At 38.4% G+C, this 18228-nt stretch overlaps 1 protein-coding gene and 1 non-coding gene across 4 annotated transcripts in view; both read right to left on the bottom strand.

Moving 5' to 3' along the window:
• SCAPER (S-phase cyclin A associated protein in the ER) overlaps positions 1 to 18228 on the bottom strand; it is a 494267-nt gene that overhangs the window by 449801 nt on the left and 26238 nt on the right. For all 3 annotated transcript variants that reach the window (XM_027123707.1, XM_027123708.1, XM_027123711.1), the window contains exon 2: positions 9766 to 9832. In XM_027123707.1, coding sequence (XP_026979508.1) covers positions 9766 to 9771 — 6 coding nt within the window. In that variant the 5' untranslated portion in view covers positions 9772 to 9832. The remainder of the gene's footprint in view (positions 1 to 9765; positions 9833 to 18228) is intronic.
• TRNAG-UCC (transfer RNA glycine (anticodon UCC)) lies at positions 4309 to 4381 on the bottom strand. Its single transcript has one exon. It is a non-coding gene; the product is annotated as a tRNA-Gly (tRNA).

The following is an 18228-nucleotide window of genomic DNA, read 5'->3' as shown; positions in this document are numbered from 1 at the left end:
ACATTTCAGTTCTACCACAAATTTTGTAGTTAGTTCTTTTATACTTAGTACACATACACATATTCAAAGAAAAAGCCACCAGCTCAACACTGTCTTCATTCTTAATTCCAATACTTCATAAGGAAAAACATTGTAACACTCATCTTACAACACATGACTGAAAACCATTTTTCAGTTTAAAGCACAAGTGCCTTCTGCAGTATATGCTGAATGGACTCTTTTCAGTAAAAACTCATATATTATAATCAATTTTAATAATCCTATTCTTATAAAAATGTCAGTAGTAACTTAATGCAATTTTAAACATTTTAATTAAAGCATCAGGGTTTGAAATGCAATAAATGAGTCTGAGATACTTCAAAACATTATAGATGTCTATTTCAAACAGTATTTTCACACAGGTTCTTTTCTTCCAAGAGACTTAAACAAAATATATGTATTTTCATCCAAAGTCACAGTGTGCCACCTAGTGCCATAGGGAGATTTTACAGAGGCTTGTTCAAAAACTAAATGTTTCACCCAATCCAAAAATGGGCAGAGGACCTAAACAGACATTTCTCCAAAGAAGATATACAGATTGCCAACAAACACATGAAACGATGCTCAACATCATTAATCATTAGAGAAATGCAAATCAAAACTACAATGAGATATCTCACACCAGTCAGAATGGCCATCATCAAAAAATCTAGAAACAATAAATGCTGGACAGGGTGTGGAGAAAAGGGAACACTCTTGCACTGCTGGTGGGAATGTGAATTGGTTCAGCCACTATGGAGAACAGTATGGAGGTTCCTTAAAAAACTACAAATAGAACTACCATACGACCCAGCAATCCCACTACTGGGCATATACCCTGAGAAAACCATAATTCAAAAAGAGTCATGTACCAAAATGTTCATTGCAGCTCTATTTACAATAGCCAGGACATGGAAGCAACCTAAGTGTCCATCATCAGATGAATGGATAAAGAAGATGTGGCACATATATACAATGGAATATTACTCAGCCATAAAAAGGAATGAAACTGAGTTATTCGTAGTGAGGTGGATGGACCTAGAGACTGTCATACAGAGTGAAGTAAGTCAGAAAGAGAAAAACATATACCGTATGCTAACACATATATATGGAATCTAAAAAAAAAAAAAAGGGAACAGAAAATGGTCAGAAGAACCTAGGGGCAAGATGGGACAAAAGATGCAGACCTACTAGAGAATGGACTTGAGGATACGGGGAGGGGGAAGGGTAAGCTGGGACAAAGTGAGAGAGTGGCATGGACATATATACACTGCCAAACGTAAAATAGATAGTTAGTGGGAAGCAGCCGCATAGCACAGAGAGATCAGCTCAGTGCTTTGTGACCACCTAGAGGGGTGGGATAAGGAGGGTGGGAGGGAGGGAGATGCAAGAGGGAAGAGATATGGTGACATATGTATATGTATAACTGATTCACTCTGTTATAAAACAGAAACTGACACACCATTGTAAAGCAATTATACTCTAATGAAGATGTTAAAAAAAAACCTAAATGTTTCAATAAAAAGCATACACATCAGCCTTAAAGTTTTTATGTTTGACTCTTCACTATATAATCTAAGAAAGTAAGTGCTCAGAATGTTTACCAAGAAACATATATACCTCTTAGCAAGGCTCATCAAACAAAAGACAAAAGAAGGCAAAAATAACCAATATCAAGAAAAAAAAAAGGAACATCACTACAGATTGTAGAATCTCCAGAAGTCAAAAACATAAAAGGATGCTATAAATAGTATCAATAAATTTGAAAATGTTGATGAAATGCACAAAATCCTTGAAAAACACAACCAAACTTGGCATAAAAGGAAACGGGAAAATCTGAGTATTTATTAAAGAAATTTTTAGATTTTAAATACTAAAGAAATATTTACTGAAGAAGTTCCACAATAGATAATCCAGGCTCAGATAGGTTTCACTGGTAAATTCTCTTAATCACTGAAGGAAAAATTGCACTAAATTCTTCCAGAGAATAAAAAAGAAGGATCAAATCTCAACTCATAGAGTCCCACGTGACACATTTAGGATATGAGAACCTAAGAGGACAAGAGAAGTAAATTACCCGTTCAAATTCTTTCAAAAGTAACAATGTGAAAATTACATATACATACACACACACTCACACTTGCAAACTGAATCCAGGTAAAACATCACAATCAAGTTGATTTTATTTCAGGAAGCAAGGCTGATTTAACATTTTAAAATCAATGAATGTCATTTGCCATATTAACAAAATAAAGGAGAAAAGTTTGATGCTCACTTCAGCAGATGAAAAAAGCATGTGATAAAAGTGACAATCATCCATGATAAAAATTCTTCACAAACTATAACAAACAGCGTATTTAATGATAAAATCTTGAAAGAGACAAGGATGCCTACCATCACCACTTCCATGAATCACCGTACTGAAGTTCCTAGCCCATGTAATAAGGTGAGAAAAAGAATGAGAGGGAAAATATAAGGTGAACCTGGAACAGCTTGTTACACTAGAAAGTATAGAAGGACTCAGAGAATAATAGGAGCATATGAAAAGACACAAGAGCCAGTTTGAAGGAGTTTCCACCAGCTAAATCAGGGACAATCTGAGCATCAAAATAAATAGTAGTAATAGATTATAACAGTAAATAAATAAAAAATCCAGAAAGCCTGAAAGACAGGCACACAGATAATTGGGAAGAAAGCAAATATTTATTATCTACTTTAATTAATATTTATTATCATCAGTGGATGCTAAAACTAATGGGTAGACAGTTTGATGAGTTGCAGGGTATTTACATAGCATCAAAGTATCTCTTGACAAATTAATTTCAAAAGAGAAAGCAAACTTTAAATAGAAGAACCTGACAATACCCTATATTAACCAAGTGATCAGAGTCAACATGATCAATATAGGACAAACTGACATCATATGCTTCATGATGTGATATAGTGACAAGGACACATCATCATTCATGTGCTATTCTGCCAAAAATACAAAATCTGACTCTAATAATAAGGAAACATGACCAGAATCGAGTGACGTTCTTCAAAATAACTGTCCTGTACTCTTCGAAAATGGCAAAGTCAAAAGAGGCAAAGAAAGTCTCAGGAATTATTCCAGGTTAAAGGAGACCAAAGAGACATGATAACTAAATGGATCAAGAAAAAAAATAGCTACAAGAGATATTACTGAGATAATGACAAACTTTGACTACATTGTGGCTTATATAATAGTATTATATGAATGTTAAATTTCTAGATTTTGATAATTGAATTGTGGTCATGTAAGAGAATGTCCTTGCTCTTAGGAAACATACACTGAATATCTAGGGATAAAGGAGTATGCTAGCTTCAAATTGAGGCAGGAGATAGGTGGGCCCCAGGCTGAGCAGCTGGAAGCTGTCCCCTGTGGACAGATACTCCAAGAGAAAGATAATGGCAGGAGCAAGGAGGAGCTGAGTCTTGCTTGGATGAAAGATAAAGAGACCACATATTTCTCATTTTTAAGGACTAGGAGACCTCTCCAACTACACGTGTGCAGAAAGGCTCCTCTGGGGTCAAAAGGGGAGGGGGCGCCACCCCATAAGAGGTGGTGTCAACCTCCCCAGAGGCCTCTACACTGGAATCCATCTTGGCAAAAAGATGCACACACATTTCAGGGTGGGCCCTAGGACAGGTCCCCTGTGGGAAAGAAATGAGATAATTGGCCAAAGGTAAACAAAGACCAGGAAGAAGTGCCCTATGTAAGTGATTTGAATCACCTCTCTGGTGCACTCCTCCTCATTAGGGAGGACACTCACACCCTTTCTCTTCAGGTGTGTATCTCTGTCTTGCTTCTGTCTTAAATAAACTGTTTCTCTGTGCTCTCCCACTTGTGCTGTGTCTCTAGTAATAAACTTTGTTCCTGTTTTTACAGTTTTTGCCTCCTTGAGAAATTTATTTTTCAGTGAGGGGCAAGAGCCAGGGCAACTTTGCTTCTAGCCTCTAGCCCCTGGTGGTCAAGTGGTTAGGATTCCTGGTTTTCACCCAGGCTACCCAGGTTCACTTTCTGAGCAGGGAACTAGGATCTCTCTTCAGGACCACTCACTGCTGTCTCCTTGAGATCAAAATATTTTCAAATGGTTCATGGAAGAGTAATATATTTATGCACATAACATGCATATACTATATGCATGTTTGTGCAAATATATGTGTGTGCAAATACGTGTACATGTCTATAGGTACATATGTATATGTGTTTGTATGTTTACATGATCTTTTTTTTCTGGCTGTGCCTCATAGCATGTGGGATCCTACTTCCCCAACCAGGGATCGAACCTAGGGCCCCTGCAGTGGAAGTGCAGAGTCCTAACCACTGGACCACCAGGGAACTCCCTATGTGTAATTTTAGATACACATATTGTGTATATATACATTTATACACATCTGTATGTTTTATATACACACACATACATATAGAAAAAGAGAAAGAGAATATGAGAAAAGAGACAAAATTAGCAATTGGTAAAGTTAGTTAAAGAATATATGAGAATTCCTTGTACTCCTCTTGCAACCTTTCTTAAATTTGAAATTATAGCAAAATAAAAGGTGCTAAAAATAATGATAATAAAGGATGATATTTTCATGAACTTCAGGTAAAGAAAAAAGTCTTAATCGAGACACAAAAAGCACTAATCATAAAGGAAAAAACTAATAAACTGAACTTCACTGAAATTAAGAACAGCTTCTACTAAAAAGACATCATTAAAAGAATGAAAAAGCAAGCCACAAAGAAGATATATGCATAAAAGAAACAAAGGTATTGTACCCAGGATAGATAGAGAACTCCTTAAATCAATTAGAAAAAGAAAGACAACCCAACAGGAAAATAGGCACTTCACAAAAGATATAAAAATAACCAATTACCATACAAAAAGCTACTCAAAAGCAGGCACCAGAAATACTAAATTTTTTTTTTTAAATAAATGACTATACTGTATGGTGGTGAGGAGTTGGGGCAACTGCTTACACTGCTGACAGGAAGCTAAACTGGTACAACCACTTTGGAAATCTGGCATTATCTACCAAAGCACAAACCAGCCTCTGTTTATCTCTCTAGCCTCATCTTCCATTACTCTTTTCTTTTCTTTTCTTTTCTTTTTGATAAATTGAGTCTCAGAAATTTTATTTTATTTATTAATTTTTTTAATTTTATTTTTGGCTGCATCAGGTCTTTGTTGCTGCACATGGGCTTTCTCTAGTTGTGGCAAGTGGGGGCTGCTCTTTGTTGAGGTGCACAGGCTTCTCATTGACTTGTTGCACAGCATGGACTCTAGATGTGTGGGCTTCAGTAGTTGCAGCACACGGTGCTCAGCAGTTGTGGCACATGGGCCCTCCTAATTCAAGCTCCCTCCTAATTCAAGCTCCCTCCTAATTCAAGCTCCCTCCTAATTCAAGGCATTTATATAGAATTCTCTCTGCTATTTAGAATGTTCTGCCACTCTACAATGTACATTTATTGGCTTCCTCCCCAGCATTCACTCCCTACATCTTTCCTAATAGTTCAATTTTGTTGGGGTCTCACGTGGTTCTAGAGAAGTAGACTTCATCCCTAACTCCAGGCAACCCATGACCTTGCCTAAGCCAATCAGCATATTCCACTCCTCCAGGCATAACAAGTGATTCTGGTGTAAGCATGTAACGTAAGGTGATCAATACACAGTGGACTTCAGATCTTCTCCTGAAATATTGGAGAAAAGACTCATTTTCCTACTGGCCATACATGAGGGAATACAAAGTTCTGAAAACTATCACTAACCAACTGGAGACCTTAAAGGGAGCAAACCTTAAGATTATGGCAACAAAACAGAAGGCAGAACCAAGGGAAGAAAAGCAATCAAATTCTTGGTGAAACTGTTGAGCTAATAGATCAAGTCTTATCTCTACTTGCTACTGAAAGCATCCTAACTAAGACAGTGTTCCTCTTAGCCCAGCCAAGGCCTAATGATCTTTCAAGCCCCGACTTAATGGTACTTTCTCAGAATGAGGTATCTTCAACTCCCGGACTTGGCCACGACCCCTTTTATATACTCGAATCAACTTGTACACCTTTGTAGCACATCTCACAATTAAATTTTAAATTATATAATTATGTGTTTACCATCTATGCTCCCCATTAGACCGTAAGCTTCTGGAGGACTGGATTTTGTTCATCACTCTAGCTAGTGTGTGCTAGCACAGTGCCCAGCACATAAATACATCATGAATGATGAATAATTGGAATGATAAAGAAATCGTCAAGATAGCTAGTGGGAAGCAGCCGCATAGCACAGGGAGATCAGCTCGGTGCTTTGTGACCACCTAGAGGGGTGGGATAGGGAGGGTGGGAGGGAGGGAGACACAAGAGGGAAGAAATATGGGGACATGTGTATGTATAACTGATTCACTTTGTTATAAAGCAGAAACTAACACACCACTGTAAAGCAATTATACTCCAATAAAGATGTTTAAAAAAAAAAAAGAAATCATCAATAAATAATTGACAAAATAAATATATCATGAATAAATGAACATCATTGGGAAATAAGGTGCTCAACATAAATCCACAAGTAAAGTTCTGCCCTGCTAAGCACAAATTCTTTTTGATTTTACCATTTTGGATGAAAATCTCTGAATCACAGCTCCCTGACTTCTGAAACAGAGACTACTGAAGCAACTTCCTCTTTTCTTGAAACTTTCAGGCTATCACTACAAACACCAACTTTTGTATGATACTGTAATATATAGCCTTCAGGAGCTACAGAAGGGCAGTGGATGACTGTCTTAAAATAAATGGGCCCAGGCCAAAGTGTTTTTAGACTTTTTGGGCTCTTTACTTCCTAATGATTTTGCAGAAAACAAAAACTTAATTCTTAATTATTTTGTCTTCTTCCCTATCAATTCTTATCTGTTAGAATTCTGGGAAATGTACTACTATGTTTCTGAATAAGAAACGCAAGAATGTTACAAGTACAGTGAATATATTTTCTGTATGTGAATTATCTGTTATGGATGATCACAGGCATATTTCATTTACTTTCAGGGTTTTGGCCACATTCTTCAGAGTCACAATAAGCAGTGCTTTACTATACCTTTCCCATTAAGCAGTTTAAAAACAACAGAGATCAAAAGGAAATACTATGCAGCTGTAATAAGGAATGAAGATCTCTAATGATCTAGGATATATTGCTAAGTGGGGGAAAAAAGTATTAGAATACGGTATCTTTGGATTTGAGAAAGAGAATGATAAATATATATAAATTATATACATACGTATATATTTTTCTTCTTTTTGAAAATATAAGCAATAAAGGATAAACCAAAAACTAGTCAAAATGATTACCCACAAGACCCATTAGGATAGCTACTACCAAAAAAAAATAATAATAACAAGGATGTGAACAAACTGGAACCCTTGCTCACTACTGGTTGGAATGTAAAATGGTATAGCTGCTGTGGAAAACAGTATGGAGGTTCCTCAAAAAATCTGATATGATCCAGGAATTCTACTTTGGGTATATAGCAAAAAGAATTAAAACTAGGGTCTCAAAGAAATATTTATACATCCATGTTCACAGCAGCATTTTCACAATAGTTAAAATGTGGGAGCAACCCTGTCCGTAGACAAATGAATGGATAAGCAGAATGTAGTATATACATACAATGGAATATTATTCAGTCTTAAAAAGTAAATTCTGACATATGCTACTACCTTAGGATAGTATACTAAGTGAAATAAACTAGTCACAAAAAGACAAATACTGTATGATTCCACTTATATGAGGTACCTAGAGTAGTCATAATCAGAGAGAGAGAAAGTAAAATGGTGGCTGCCAGGGGCTGGGGGAGGAAAGAAATAGGGAGTTATTATTTAATTGGTATAGAGTTTCAGTTTTGCAAGATGAAGAGAGTTCTGAAGATGGACAGTGGTGATGGTTGCACAACTATATTAATGTACTTAATACCACTGAACTGAACACTTAAAAATGGTCGAGGGGCTTCCCTGGTGGCACAGTGGTTAAGGATCTGCCTGCCAATGCAGGGGACACGGGTTCGAGTCCTGGGCCAGGAAGATCCTACATGCCGCAGAGCAACTAAGCCCATGCACCACAACTACTGAGCCTGTGCTCTAGAGCCTGCAAGCCACAACTACTGAAGCCCACATGCCACAACTACTGAAGCCCACGTGCCTAGAGTCCGTGCTCCACAACAAGAGAAGCCTGCGCACCACAACGCGGAGTAGCCCCCGCTCGCCGCAACTAGAGAAAGCCCACGAGCAGCAACGAAGACCCAATGCAGCCAAAATAAATAAATAAATTTTTTAAAATGGGTGAGATGGTAAATTTTCTGCATTTTACCACAATTTAAAACATGGAAAAGAAAAGATTGCCCACGAAGGGAAGAAGAGGAAGAAGAAAAGTCATACTTCTCTAAATGAATACTGTTTAATAGGAATTGTGAACCATGTAAACATTGCATATAATATTAAAACAAAGTAAAAAGAAAAAGAAAAATCAAAAAGAGGTTGAAAACAGTGGAATAATTTTTTCAGCATACTGAGAGAAAAATTAGTCAATCTAGACTTCTATACTCAGCAGACCATCTTTCAAAATTAGGGCAGGAAAAAAAGATACCTTAGACAAACAAAAACAGAGCTTATTAGGACTTAAAAGGCCCTCACTATAAGAATTTCTCAGAATATTAAAGGCAGCAAGAAAACAATCCCAAATGACAGATTTAAAAAATTTAAAACTCAGCTTTTTTTATGTCTTTAAGATATAAAAGAAACTGGAGTGTGGAATGGGGCAGGATGAGATAGGAAAGGAGAATATAGGTAGAAACAGTCCTGCCTTTATACCCAAAAGAGGAGGCTCCTGCCCTGAGCCCTACACTTTAGGAGATTACACCTATCAAAATACCAAAACATCAAAAATATCAAAACCCAAAGATAATAAGTAACTAATTGAGGGTACAGGAATTAATAGAGAGAGATTCACAAACTGAACTGAGACCTCCCCATCCTAAGAGAAGACAATGAAGAGAAGGAAGGAGGCAAAGCACAGCCTCTGTGCTGAGAAACCAAGGTAAAAACATCTAATTTTACTTAAGAATGGCCACCCCCAATCTCCCAAGGAATGTGTCTAGGCAGCCTGGATTCCCCCAGAAACTGCTTTCCCTCCTCCTCCTGGGTTTGAGTGGGATAGTTTAAGAAGATACTTAGAACTGCCTTAAATCTTGAGTTAGAAAAGTAGAATATGGGGAAGGAGAACCCATCTGCCCAGACTCTCTGGGGACTTTCACCACATCAGTCCCCATCTAAGATTCGGAGACCACCCTGGCCCAACTTCCACCCTGCCAACCCCAGGGAGTATATTGCTCCTTTAAGAGCTGGCTGGGCCCTGGGTAGGAAAATAAGTCAGGCTGCTGACATAACCTGATTTATAACTTTTTAAGATTAAGACATATTGTTAAAAAAAAAAGCTGACTTCCATTTCTATTCTTGCCCTAGGTTGTACAAATGTTAGGAGTGAGAGTCTATGGCTCTCAAGTTGAACAGTACATTCACAGTCAGTTACTTTATTGTTGTGCTTTATAACAAATGTGTTCCATAGAGTGTCTTGAAGGTAACAAATATTACATCAAAAAAGAGAATGAATTAAAAATAGAAGGAAGGAAGGGAGGTAGAAGGAGGCTAAAAAAACTAAGGTTAATGCTTAAGGTAGCTTGATCACTTACCATCATTTTTCAATTCCCTTCTATGCCAAGAAGTTCATTTACCACACAAACCCATGGGGTGTGACTCCTATAATAAAAAATATATAGTACATACTCTTAGTCATAACATTGTCATAAAATCATATTTATTCATAAAAGATAAAAATCTCATCCCCGCAAGTTTCTCATTACATTAAACAACAAAAACATCACCCCTTTATATTCCGTTTAGATATACTATAGCATGTTTCAAACACTCTATGCTGAATAATACCTCAATATCTCCAAAAGAAATTAAATGGAAGAGAAAGAGTATTAATTACATAAATAGCCTATGACATTCCAATCCAAAGGCTTCAAGCTTTTTTTTTTTACTAAACACACACACACACTTTATATCATGACTCAGTTCATACATACATGATTAACTGAAACAAAGTTTCATGAAGTAATATTTATCCCTATTGTGAGAGATGCACTCTGATTATTTCCTATTCTATTCTATTTCATTTTTTAAATACTGCTTTCACTGAATTGATTTATGACCCACTAATGAATCCCAACTCAGTATACAAAACACTGTGTAACCTCTCCTTAGGAACTTCCAAAAACTGAGATTTTATCATAATATCTCAATTACAGAACATCTAATTCTCTACGTACAACAGATCCTACTTTTCAGGGAACCTAGTTAATATTGGTCAACCCTTTATTCAAAGAAATCCAAAGCTAGGAAACTAGATAAAAAACAAGAGGACAGAGAAATTGTGAGAAAAAATGGCTTAACGCCGTAACAAAAGCTACTGAACAAAGAAAAGCAAGCAACAGTTGGAACCCAACCTTCTGGGATGACAGTCTAGGTCATTTATCTTCATCAAGTGAATCTGCTCCTTTTAAAATGCAGCACTTCAAATGAAAACATATGTTCACACAATAACTTACATACAAGTATTCACAGCAACATTATTCCTAATAGTCAAAAAGTGGAAACAACCCAAATGTCCAAAAACTGTTGGATAAATAAAATGTACTATATCCATACAATGAAATCTTATTCGGCCACAAAATAGAATAAAGTACTTGTACATGCTACAACATAAAGGAATCTTGAAAACAAGATGCTAAGTGAAAGAAGCCAGTCATAAAAGACCACATATTACATAATTCCACTTATATGTAATGTCCAAAATGGGCAAATCAAAAGAGTCAGAAAAACAGATTACTGCTTGCCTAGGGCTAGAGAGTTGGAGGATGATGAGTTACTGCTAATGAGTACAGGGTTTCTTTTTGGGATGATGAAAATGTTCTAAAATTCAATATGGTGACAGTTGTACAACTCTGTGAATATACTAAGAACCACTTTTTAAATGGGTGAGTTGTAGGGTACATAGATTATATCCCAGTAAAAATGTTATACTTTTAAAAATATACTACCTCTGTTCACAACTTCTCCAATGCCTCTACATCTCACTCAGAGTAGAAGTCAAAATCCTCACAGTGGCCTACCACACCCTAAACCTTCTAACTCCCCATAAGTCTCTGACCATACCTCCTACTCCCCTCTTCTCTGGTGTTCATTCCACTTCAACCACACTGGCCTCCTTAAGTTCCCCAACATGCCAGACACACTACTGCCTCAAGGCTTTACAATTTAAAGTCCCCATCTGGAACACTCAAGATTAACTCCATCTTTGCCCACATGTCACTTTCTCAGTGAGGCCTTCTGACACGCTCTTTTAAAAAGTGCAACCTGTTTATCCTGACTCCCACCACTGGCACTCCCTATCCCACTTCTTCTCTAGAGCACTCATTACTTTATATTATTTACTTACTTGGTGGACTGTCCCTCTTTCCCCACAAGAATGTAAACTCCATTATGTTCTTTTTTTTTTTCTCCTATTAGACCTCCCTCCCACCCCACCCTCACCCCACGCATCTAGGTCATCACAGAGCACCAAGCTGAGCTCCCTGTGTTATACAGCAGGTTCGCACTAGCTCTATTTTACATATGGTAGTGTACTTATGTCAAACCTAATCTCCCAATTTGTCCTACCCTCCCCTTCCCCTCCCTGTGTCCACATGTCCATTCTCTACGTCTACATCTCTACTCCTGTGCTGCAAATAGGTTCATCTGTACCATTTTTCTAGATTCCACAAATATGCATTAATATACAGTATTTGTTTTTCTCTTTCTGGCTTATTTCACTCTGTATGACAGACTCTAGGTCCATCCACATCTCCAAAAATGACCCAATTTCGTTCCTTTTTATGGCTGGCTGAGTAATATTCCACTGTATATATGTACCAAATCTTCTTTATCCATTCATCTGTTGATGGACATTTAGGTTGTTTCCATGTCCTGGCTAATGTAAATAGTGCCGCAATGAATATTGGGGTACATGCATCCTACTGAATTATGGTTTTCTCAGGGTATATGCCCCACAGTGGGATTGCTGGGTGGTATGATAGTTCTATTTTTAGTTTTTTAAGGAACCTCCACACTGTTCTCCATCGTGGCTGTATCAATTTACATTCCCACCAACAGTGCAAAAGGGTTCCCTTTCCTCCACACCCTCTCCAGCATTTATTGTTTGTAGATTTTTTGATAATGGCCATTCTGAACAGTGTGATATGATACCTCACTGTAGTTTTGATTTGCATTTCTCTAATAATTAGTGATGTTGAGCAGCTTTTCATGTGCTTCTTGGCCATCTGTATGTCTTCTTTGGAGAAATGTCTGTTTAGGTCTTCTGCCCATTTTTGGATTCGGTTGTTTGTTTCTTTAATATTGAGCTGCATGAGCTGTCTATATATTTTGGAGATTAATCCTTTGTCCATTGATTCGTTTGCAAATATTTTCTCCCATTCTGAGGGTTGCCTTTTCGTCTTGTTTATGGTTTCCTTTGCTGTGCAAAAGCTTTGAAGTTTCATTAGGTCCCATTTGTTTATTTTTGTTTTTATTTCCATTACTCTAGGAGGTGGATCAAAAAAGATCTTGCTATGATTTATGTCAAAGAGTGTTCTTCCTATGTTTTCCTCTAAGAGTTTTATAGTGTCCAATTTTACATTTAGGTCTTTAATCCATTTGGAGCTTATTTTTGTGTATGGTGCTAAGAAGTGTTCTGATTTCATTCTTTTACATGTAGCTGTCCAGTTTTCCCAGCACCAGTTATGGAAGAGGCTGTCTTTTCTCCATTGTATGTTCTTGCCTCCTTTGTCATAAATTAGGTGACCATATGTGCGTGGGTTTATCTCTGGGCTTTCTATCCTGTACCATTGATCTATATTTCTGTTTTTGAGCCAGTACCATACTGTCTTGATTACTGTAGCTCTGTAGTATAATTTGAAGACAGGGAGCCTGATTCCACCAGCTCCATTTTCCTTTCTCAAGATTGCTTTGGCTATTCGGGATCTTTTGTGTTTCCATACAAATTGTAAAAAATTTTTCTGCTAATTCTGTGAAGAATGTCATTGGTAGTTTGATAGGGATTGCACTGAATATGTAGATTGCTTTGGGTAGTATAGTCATTTTCACAATATTGATTCTTCCAATCCAAGAAAGTGGTATATTTCTCCACCTTTTTATGTCAACTTTGATTTCTTTCATCAGTGTTTTATAGTTCTCTGAGTACAAGTCTTTTGCCTCCTTAGGTAGGTTTATTCCTAGGTATTTTACTCTTTTTGTTGCGATGGTAAATGGAATTGTTTCCTTAATTTATCTTTCTGACTTTTTGTTATTAGTGTATAGGAATGCAAGAGATTCCTGTGCATTAATTCTGTATCCTGCAACCTTACCAAATTCATTGATCAGCTCTAGTAGTTTTCTGGTGGCAACTTTAGAATTTTCTATGTATAGTATCATGTCATCTGCAAACAGTGACAGCTTTACTTATTCTTTTCCAATTTGTATTCCTTTTATTTCTTTTTCTGCTCTGATTGCTGTGGCTAGGACTTCCAAACTATGTTGAATAAGAGTGGCGAGTGGACATCCATGTCTTGTTCCTGATCTTAGTGGAAACGCTTTCAGTTTTTCACCATTGAGAATGATGTTTGCTGTGATTTTGTCATGGCCTTTATTATGTTGAGGTAGGTTCTCTCTATGCCCATTTTCTGGAGTGTTTTTATGATAAATGAGTGTTGAATTTTGTCAAAAGCTTTTTCTGCATCTATTGAGATGATCATATGGTTTTTATTCCTTAATTTGTTAATATGGTGTACCACATTGATTGATTTGTGTATACTGAAGAATCCTTGCATCCCTGGGATAAATCCCACTTGATCATGGTGTATGATCCTTTTGACATGCTATTGGATTCTGTTTGCTAGTATTTTGTTGAGGATTTCTGCATCTATGATCATCAGTGATATTGGTCTGTAATTTTATTTCTTTGTGATATCTTTGCCTGGTGTTGGTATCAGGGTGATGGTGGCCTCATAGAACGAATTTTGGGAGTGTTCCTCCCTCTGCTGTTTTTTGGAAAAATTTGAGGCTTGGTGTTAGCTATTCTCTAAATGTTAGATAGAATTTGCCTGTGAAGCCATCTGGTCCTGGGCTTTTGTTTATTGGAAGATTTTCAATTACAGTTTCTATTTCATTACTTCTAATACGTCTGTCTATATCTTCTAATTCTTCCTGGTTCAGTCTTGGAAAACTGTACCTTTCCAAGAATTTGTCCATTTCTTTGTGCTTGTCCATTTTATTGGCATATAGTTGTTTGTGGTAGTTTCTTCTAACCCTTTACATTTCTGCAGTGTCAGTTGTGATTTCTCCTTTATCATTTCTAATTTTATTGATTTGAGTCCTCTCCCTTTTTTTCTTGATCAGTCTTGCTAAAGTTTTATCAATTTTGTTTATCTTCTCAAACAACCAACTTTTAGTTTACTGATCTTTGCTACTGTTTTCTTTTTTTCTACTTATTTCTGCTCTGATCTTTATGATTTCTTTCCTCCTACTAACTTTGGGTTTTCTTTGTTCTTCTTTCTCTAATTGTTTAAGGTGTAATATTAGGTTGTTTATTTGAGATTTTTCTTGTTTCTTGAGGTAGGATTGTATTGCTACGTACTTCCCTCTTAGAACAGCTTTTGCTGCATCCCATAGGTTTTGGGTCGTCGTGTTCTCATTGTCATTTGTTTCTAGGTATTTTTTGATTTCCTCTTTGATTTCTTCAGTGATCTCTTGGTTATTTAGTAGTGCACTGTTTAGCCTCCATGTATTTGTGTATTTTACCCTTTTTTTCCTGTAATTGATTTCTAATCTCATATCGTAGTCAGAAGAGATGCCTGATACAATTTCAATTTTCTTAAATTTTCTGAGGCTTGATTTGTGACCCAAGCTGTGATCTATCCTGTAGAATGTTCTGTGTGCACTTGAGAAGAACATGTATTCTGCCACTTTCAAGTAGAATGTCCTATAAATATCAATTAAATCTATGTGGTCTACTGTGTCATTTAAAGCTTGTGTTTCCTTATTTATTTTCTGTTTGGATGATCTGTCCATTGGTGTAAGTGAGGTGTTAAAGTCCCCTACCATTATTGCTACTGTCGAATTCCCCTTCTATGGCTGTTAGCATTTCTTATGTATTGAGATGCTCCTATGTTGGGTGCATATTTATAATTGTTATATCTTTTTCTTGGATTGATCCCTTGATTATTATGTAGTGTCCTTCCTTATCTCTTGTAACAGCCTTTATTTTAAGGTCTATTTTATCTGATACGAGTATTGCTACTCCAGCTTTCTTTGATTTCCATTTGAATGGAATATCTTTTTCCATCCCTTCACCTCAGTCTGGATGTGTCCCTAGGTCTGAAGTGGGTCTCCTGTACACAGCATATATATGGGTCTTGTTTTTGTATCCATTCAGCCAGTCTGTGTCTTTTGGTTGGAGCATTTAATCTATTTACATTCAAGGTTATTGTCTATACATATGTTCTTATTACCATTTTCTTAATTGTTTTAGGTTTGTTTTTGTGGGTCTTTTTTCTTCTCTTGTGTTTCCCGCCTAGAGAAGTTCTTTTAGCATTTGTTGTAAAGCTGGTTTGGTGGTGCTGATTTCTCTTAGCTTTTGCTTGTCTATAAAGTTTTTGATTTCTCCATCAAATCTGAATGAGATCCTTGCTAGGTAATCTTGGTTGTAGGTTTTTCTCTTTCATCATTTTAAGTAGATCTGCCACTCCCTCCTGGCCTGCAGAGTTTCTCCTGAAAAATCAGCTGTTAACCTTATGGGGATTCCTTTGTATGTTATATTTTGATTTTCCCTTGCTGCTTTTAATATTTTTCCTTTGAACTTAATTTTTGTTAGTTTGATTAATATGTGTCTCGGTGGGTTTCTCCTAGGGTTTATCCTGTATGGGACTCTCTGTGCTTTCTGGACTTGGGTGATTATTTCCTTTCCCATTTTAAGTAACTTTTCCACAATAATCTCTTCAAATATTTTCTCAGAGCATTTCTTTTTCTTTTCTTTTTCTGGGAACCCTGTAATTTGAATGTTGGTGAGTTTAGTGTTGTCCCAGAGGTCTCTGAGATTTTCTTCAATTCACTTCATTCTTTTTTCTTTATTCTGCTCCTCGGCAATTATTTCCACCATTCTGTCTTCCAGCTCACTTATTCATTCTTCTGCCCCAGTTATTCTATTATTGATTCCTTCTAGTGAATTTTTCATTTCAGTTATTGTGTTGTCCATCTCTGTTTGTTCTTTATTTTTTCTACATCTTTGTTAAACATTTCTTATATTTTCTCAATCCGTGCCTCCATTCTATTTCTGAGATTCTGGATTATCTTTACTATCATTACTCTGAATTCTTTTTCAGGTAGGTTGCCAATTTCCTCTTCATTTATTTGGTCTTGTAGGTTTCACCTTGCTCCTTCATCTGTAACATATTTTTTTGTCATCTCTTTTTTTTTTGATGTGTGGGATTGTCTTCCTGTCTTACTGGTTGTTTGGCCTGAGACTTCCAGCACTGGAGTTTGTAGGCTGTTGTGTAGATCTGGGTCTTGGTGCCAAGATGAGAACCTCCGAAAACCTCACTCCAACGAATATTCCTTGGGACCTGAGGTTCTCTGGTTCTCTGTTACTCCAGTGGTTTGGACTCAGGGCTCCCACTGCAGGGGCTCAGGCTCAACCCCCAGCTCATGAACCAAGATCCCACAAGCTGCGCAGGGCAGCAAAAAGAAAAAGAAAAAAAGGAGAACAATAACAAAGAGTAAAAAATACAATAAGATTAGAAAACTAACAGATGTGTTAGAAGAAAATTTTTAAATAAAAATATAGATGAAACAACAACCAGAAGGTACACTGGAACAGCAGCAAAAAAAAGGAAGGAAAAAAAAGCCAGAAAAGGCCTTGGCTGTTTGGAGCGGGGCTTAGGCAGGGGCAAGGTTTAGGCAGTGGGCAGGGCCTATGCTTCGGACTCACAGGGCTGGAAAAGGCACCGGGGGCAGAGGGGCTTAGGCTCAACACAGCAGGAGGGGCCCAGGAGTGCCTCGGGCCTTGGAGGGCAGAGGACCAGGTCCAGGACCCCAGCGGGCTCCCTGGGCACAAGTGGGCAGGGGAAATACTAGACACATCCCCCTCCGATCCTCCAATCCTGGAGGGTCCCTCCCCACTGGCCTCTCTTTTTCTCCCCACACCCCATCTTATGCTGCTAGGACCCACACAGCCAGAGGTGGCCCCAGAAGGCAGGGGACCAGACCCAGAAGCCCAACAGGCTTCCCGAGCTGAGTGGGCAGGGAATATGCCCGCGGCACTTCCCTTGATACCACAGTCCCAGAGGGTCCCCTCCCGGTCCGCCCCTCCTCCCCTTTCTCTCTCTTCCCTCCCTACTATGCCCCTAGGACCCCCACAGGCAGAGGGGGCCTCGGAGGGCAGAGCACCAGGCCCAGATACCAGCAGGCTTCCCAGGGCCCAAGTGGGTGGGGGAAACACCCGGCACGCTTCCCCTGATCCTCTGATCCTGGAGGGATCCTCCCCATCCACCTCTCCTCTTCTCCCTTCACCTCCCTCCTATGCCCCTAGGATCCAGGCAGCCCGGATGGCGCCTTAGCGAGCAGAAGACCTGGTCTGGGAGCCCAGCAGGCTTCCTGGGGCCTGACTGGGAAGGGGAAATGCTAGGCGTGCTACCCATTGATCCATGAGCCCCCGAGGGTCCCCCAGGTGAGGGAATCCCTCCCCTCTGCCAGCCACACCTCAGGGGCCCTGGTCCTGTCCGGCCTCCACTTCTCCTCCCCCTCTCACTCCCCCCCACATCCAAGCCAGTTTCTTGGGGGTTCCTCCCATTTCCTTGGGCATCGAGGTCCCCCACCAGCATCCAACAGGTGCCCTAGTTGTGGGGAGACGTTAACTCTGCGTCCTCCCACACTGCCATCTTGACTCCGCCCCCTTTCTCATCTGGTTTTGTTATTGCTATAGCCTCAGAATACAGAACAGAGCCTAGCATTGAATAGGCGTTAATTAAACACTTATTTACTATTGAATAAAGCCTGTACTA

This window comes from Aethalodelphis obliquidens, unplaced genomic scaffold (genome assembly GCF_003676395.1).
Source record: "Aethalodelphis obliquidens isolate GAN/ISIS:26980383/991018 unplaced genomic scaffold, ASM367639v1 scaffold26, whole genome shotgun sequence".
Taxonomy (NCBI): Eukaryota; Metazoa; Chordata; class Mammalia; order Artiodactyla; family Delphinidae; genus Aethalodelphis; species Aethalodelphis obliquidens.
This window is presented reverse-complemented; position numbering and strand designations above follow the sequence as displayed.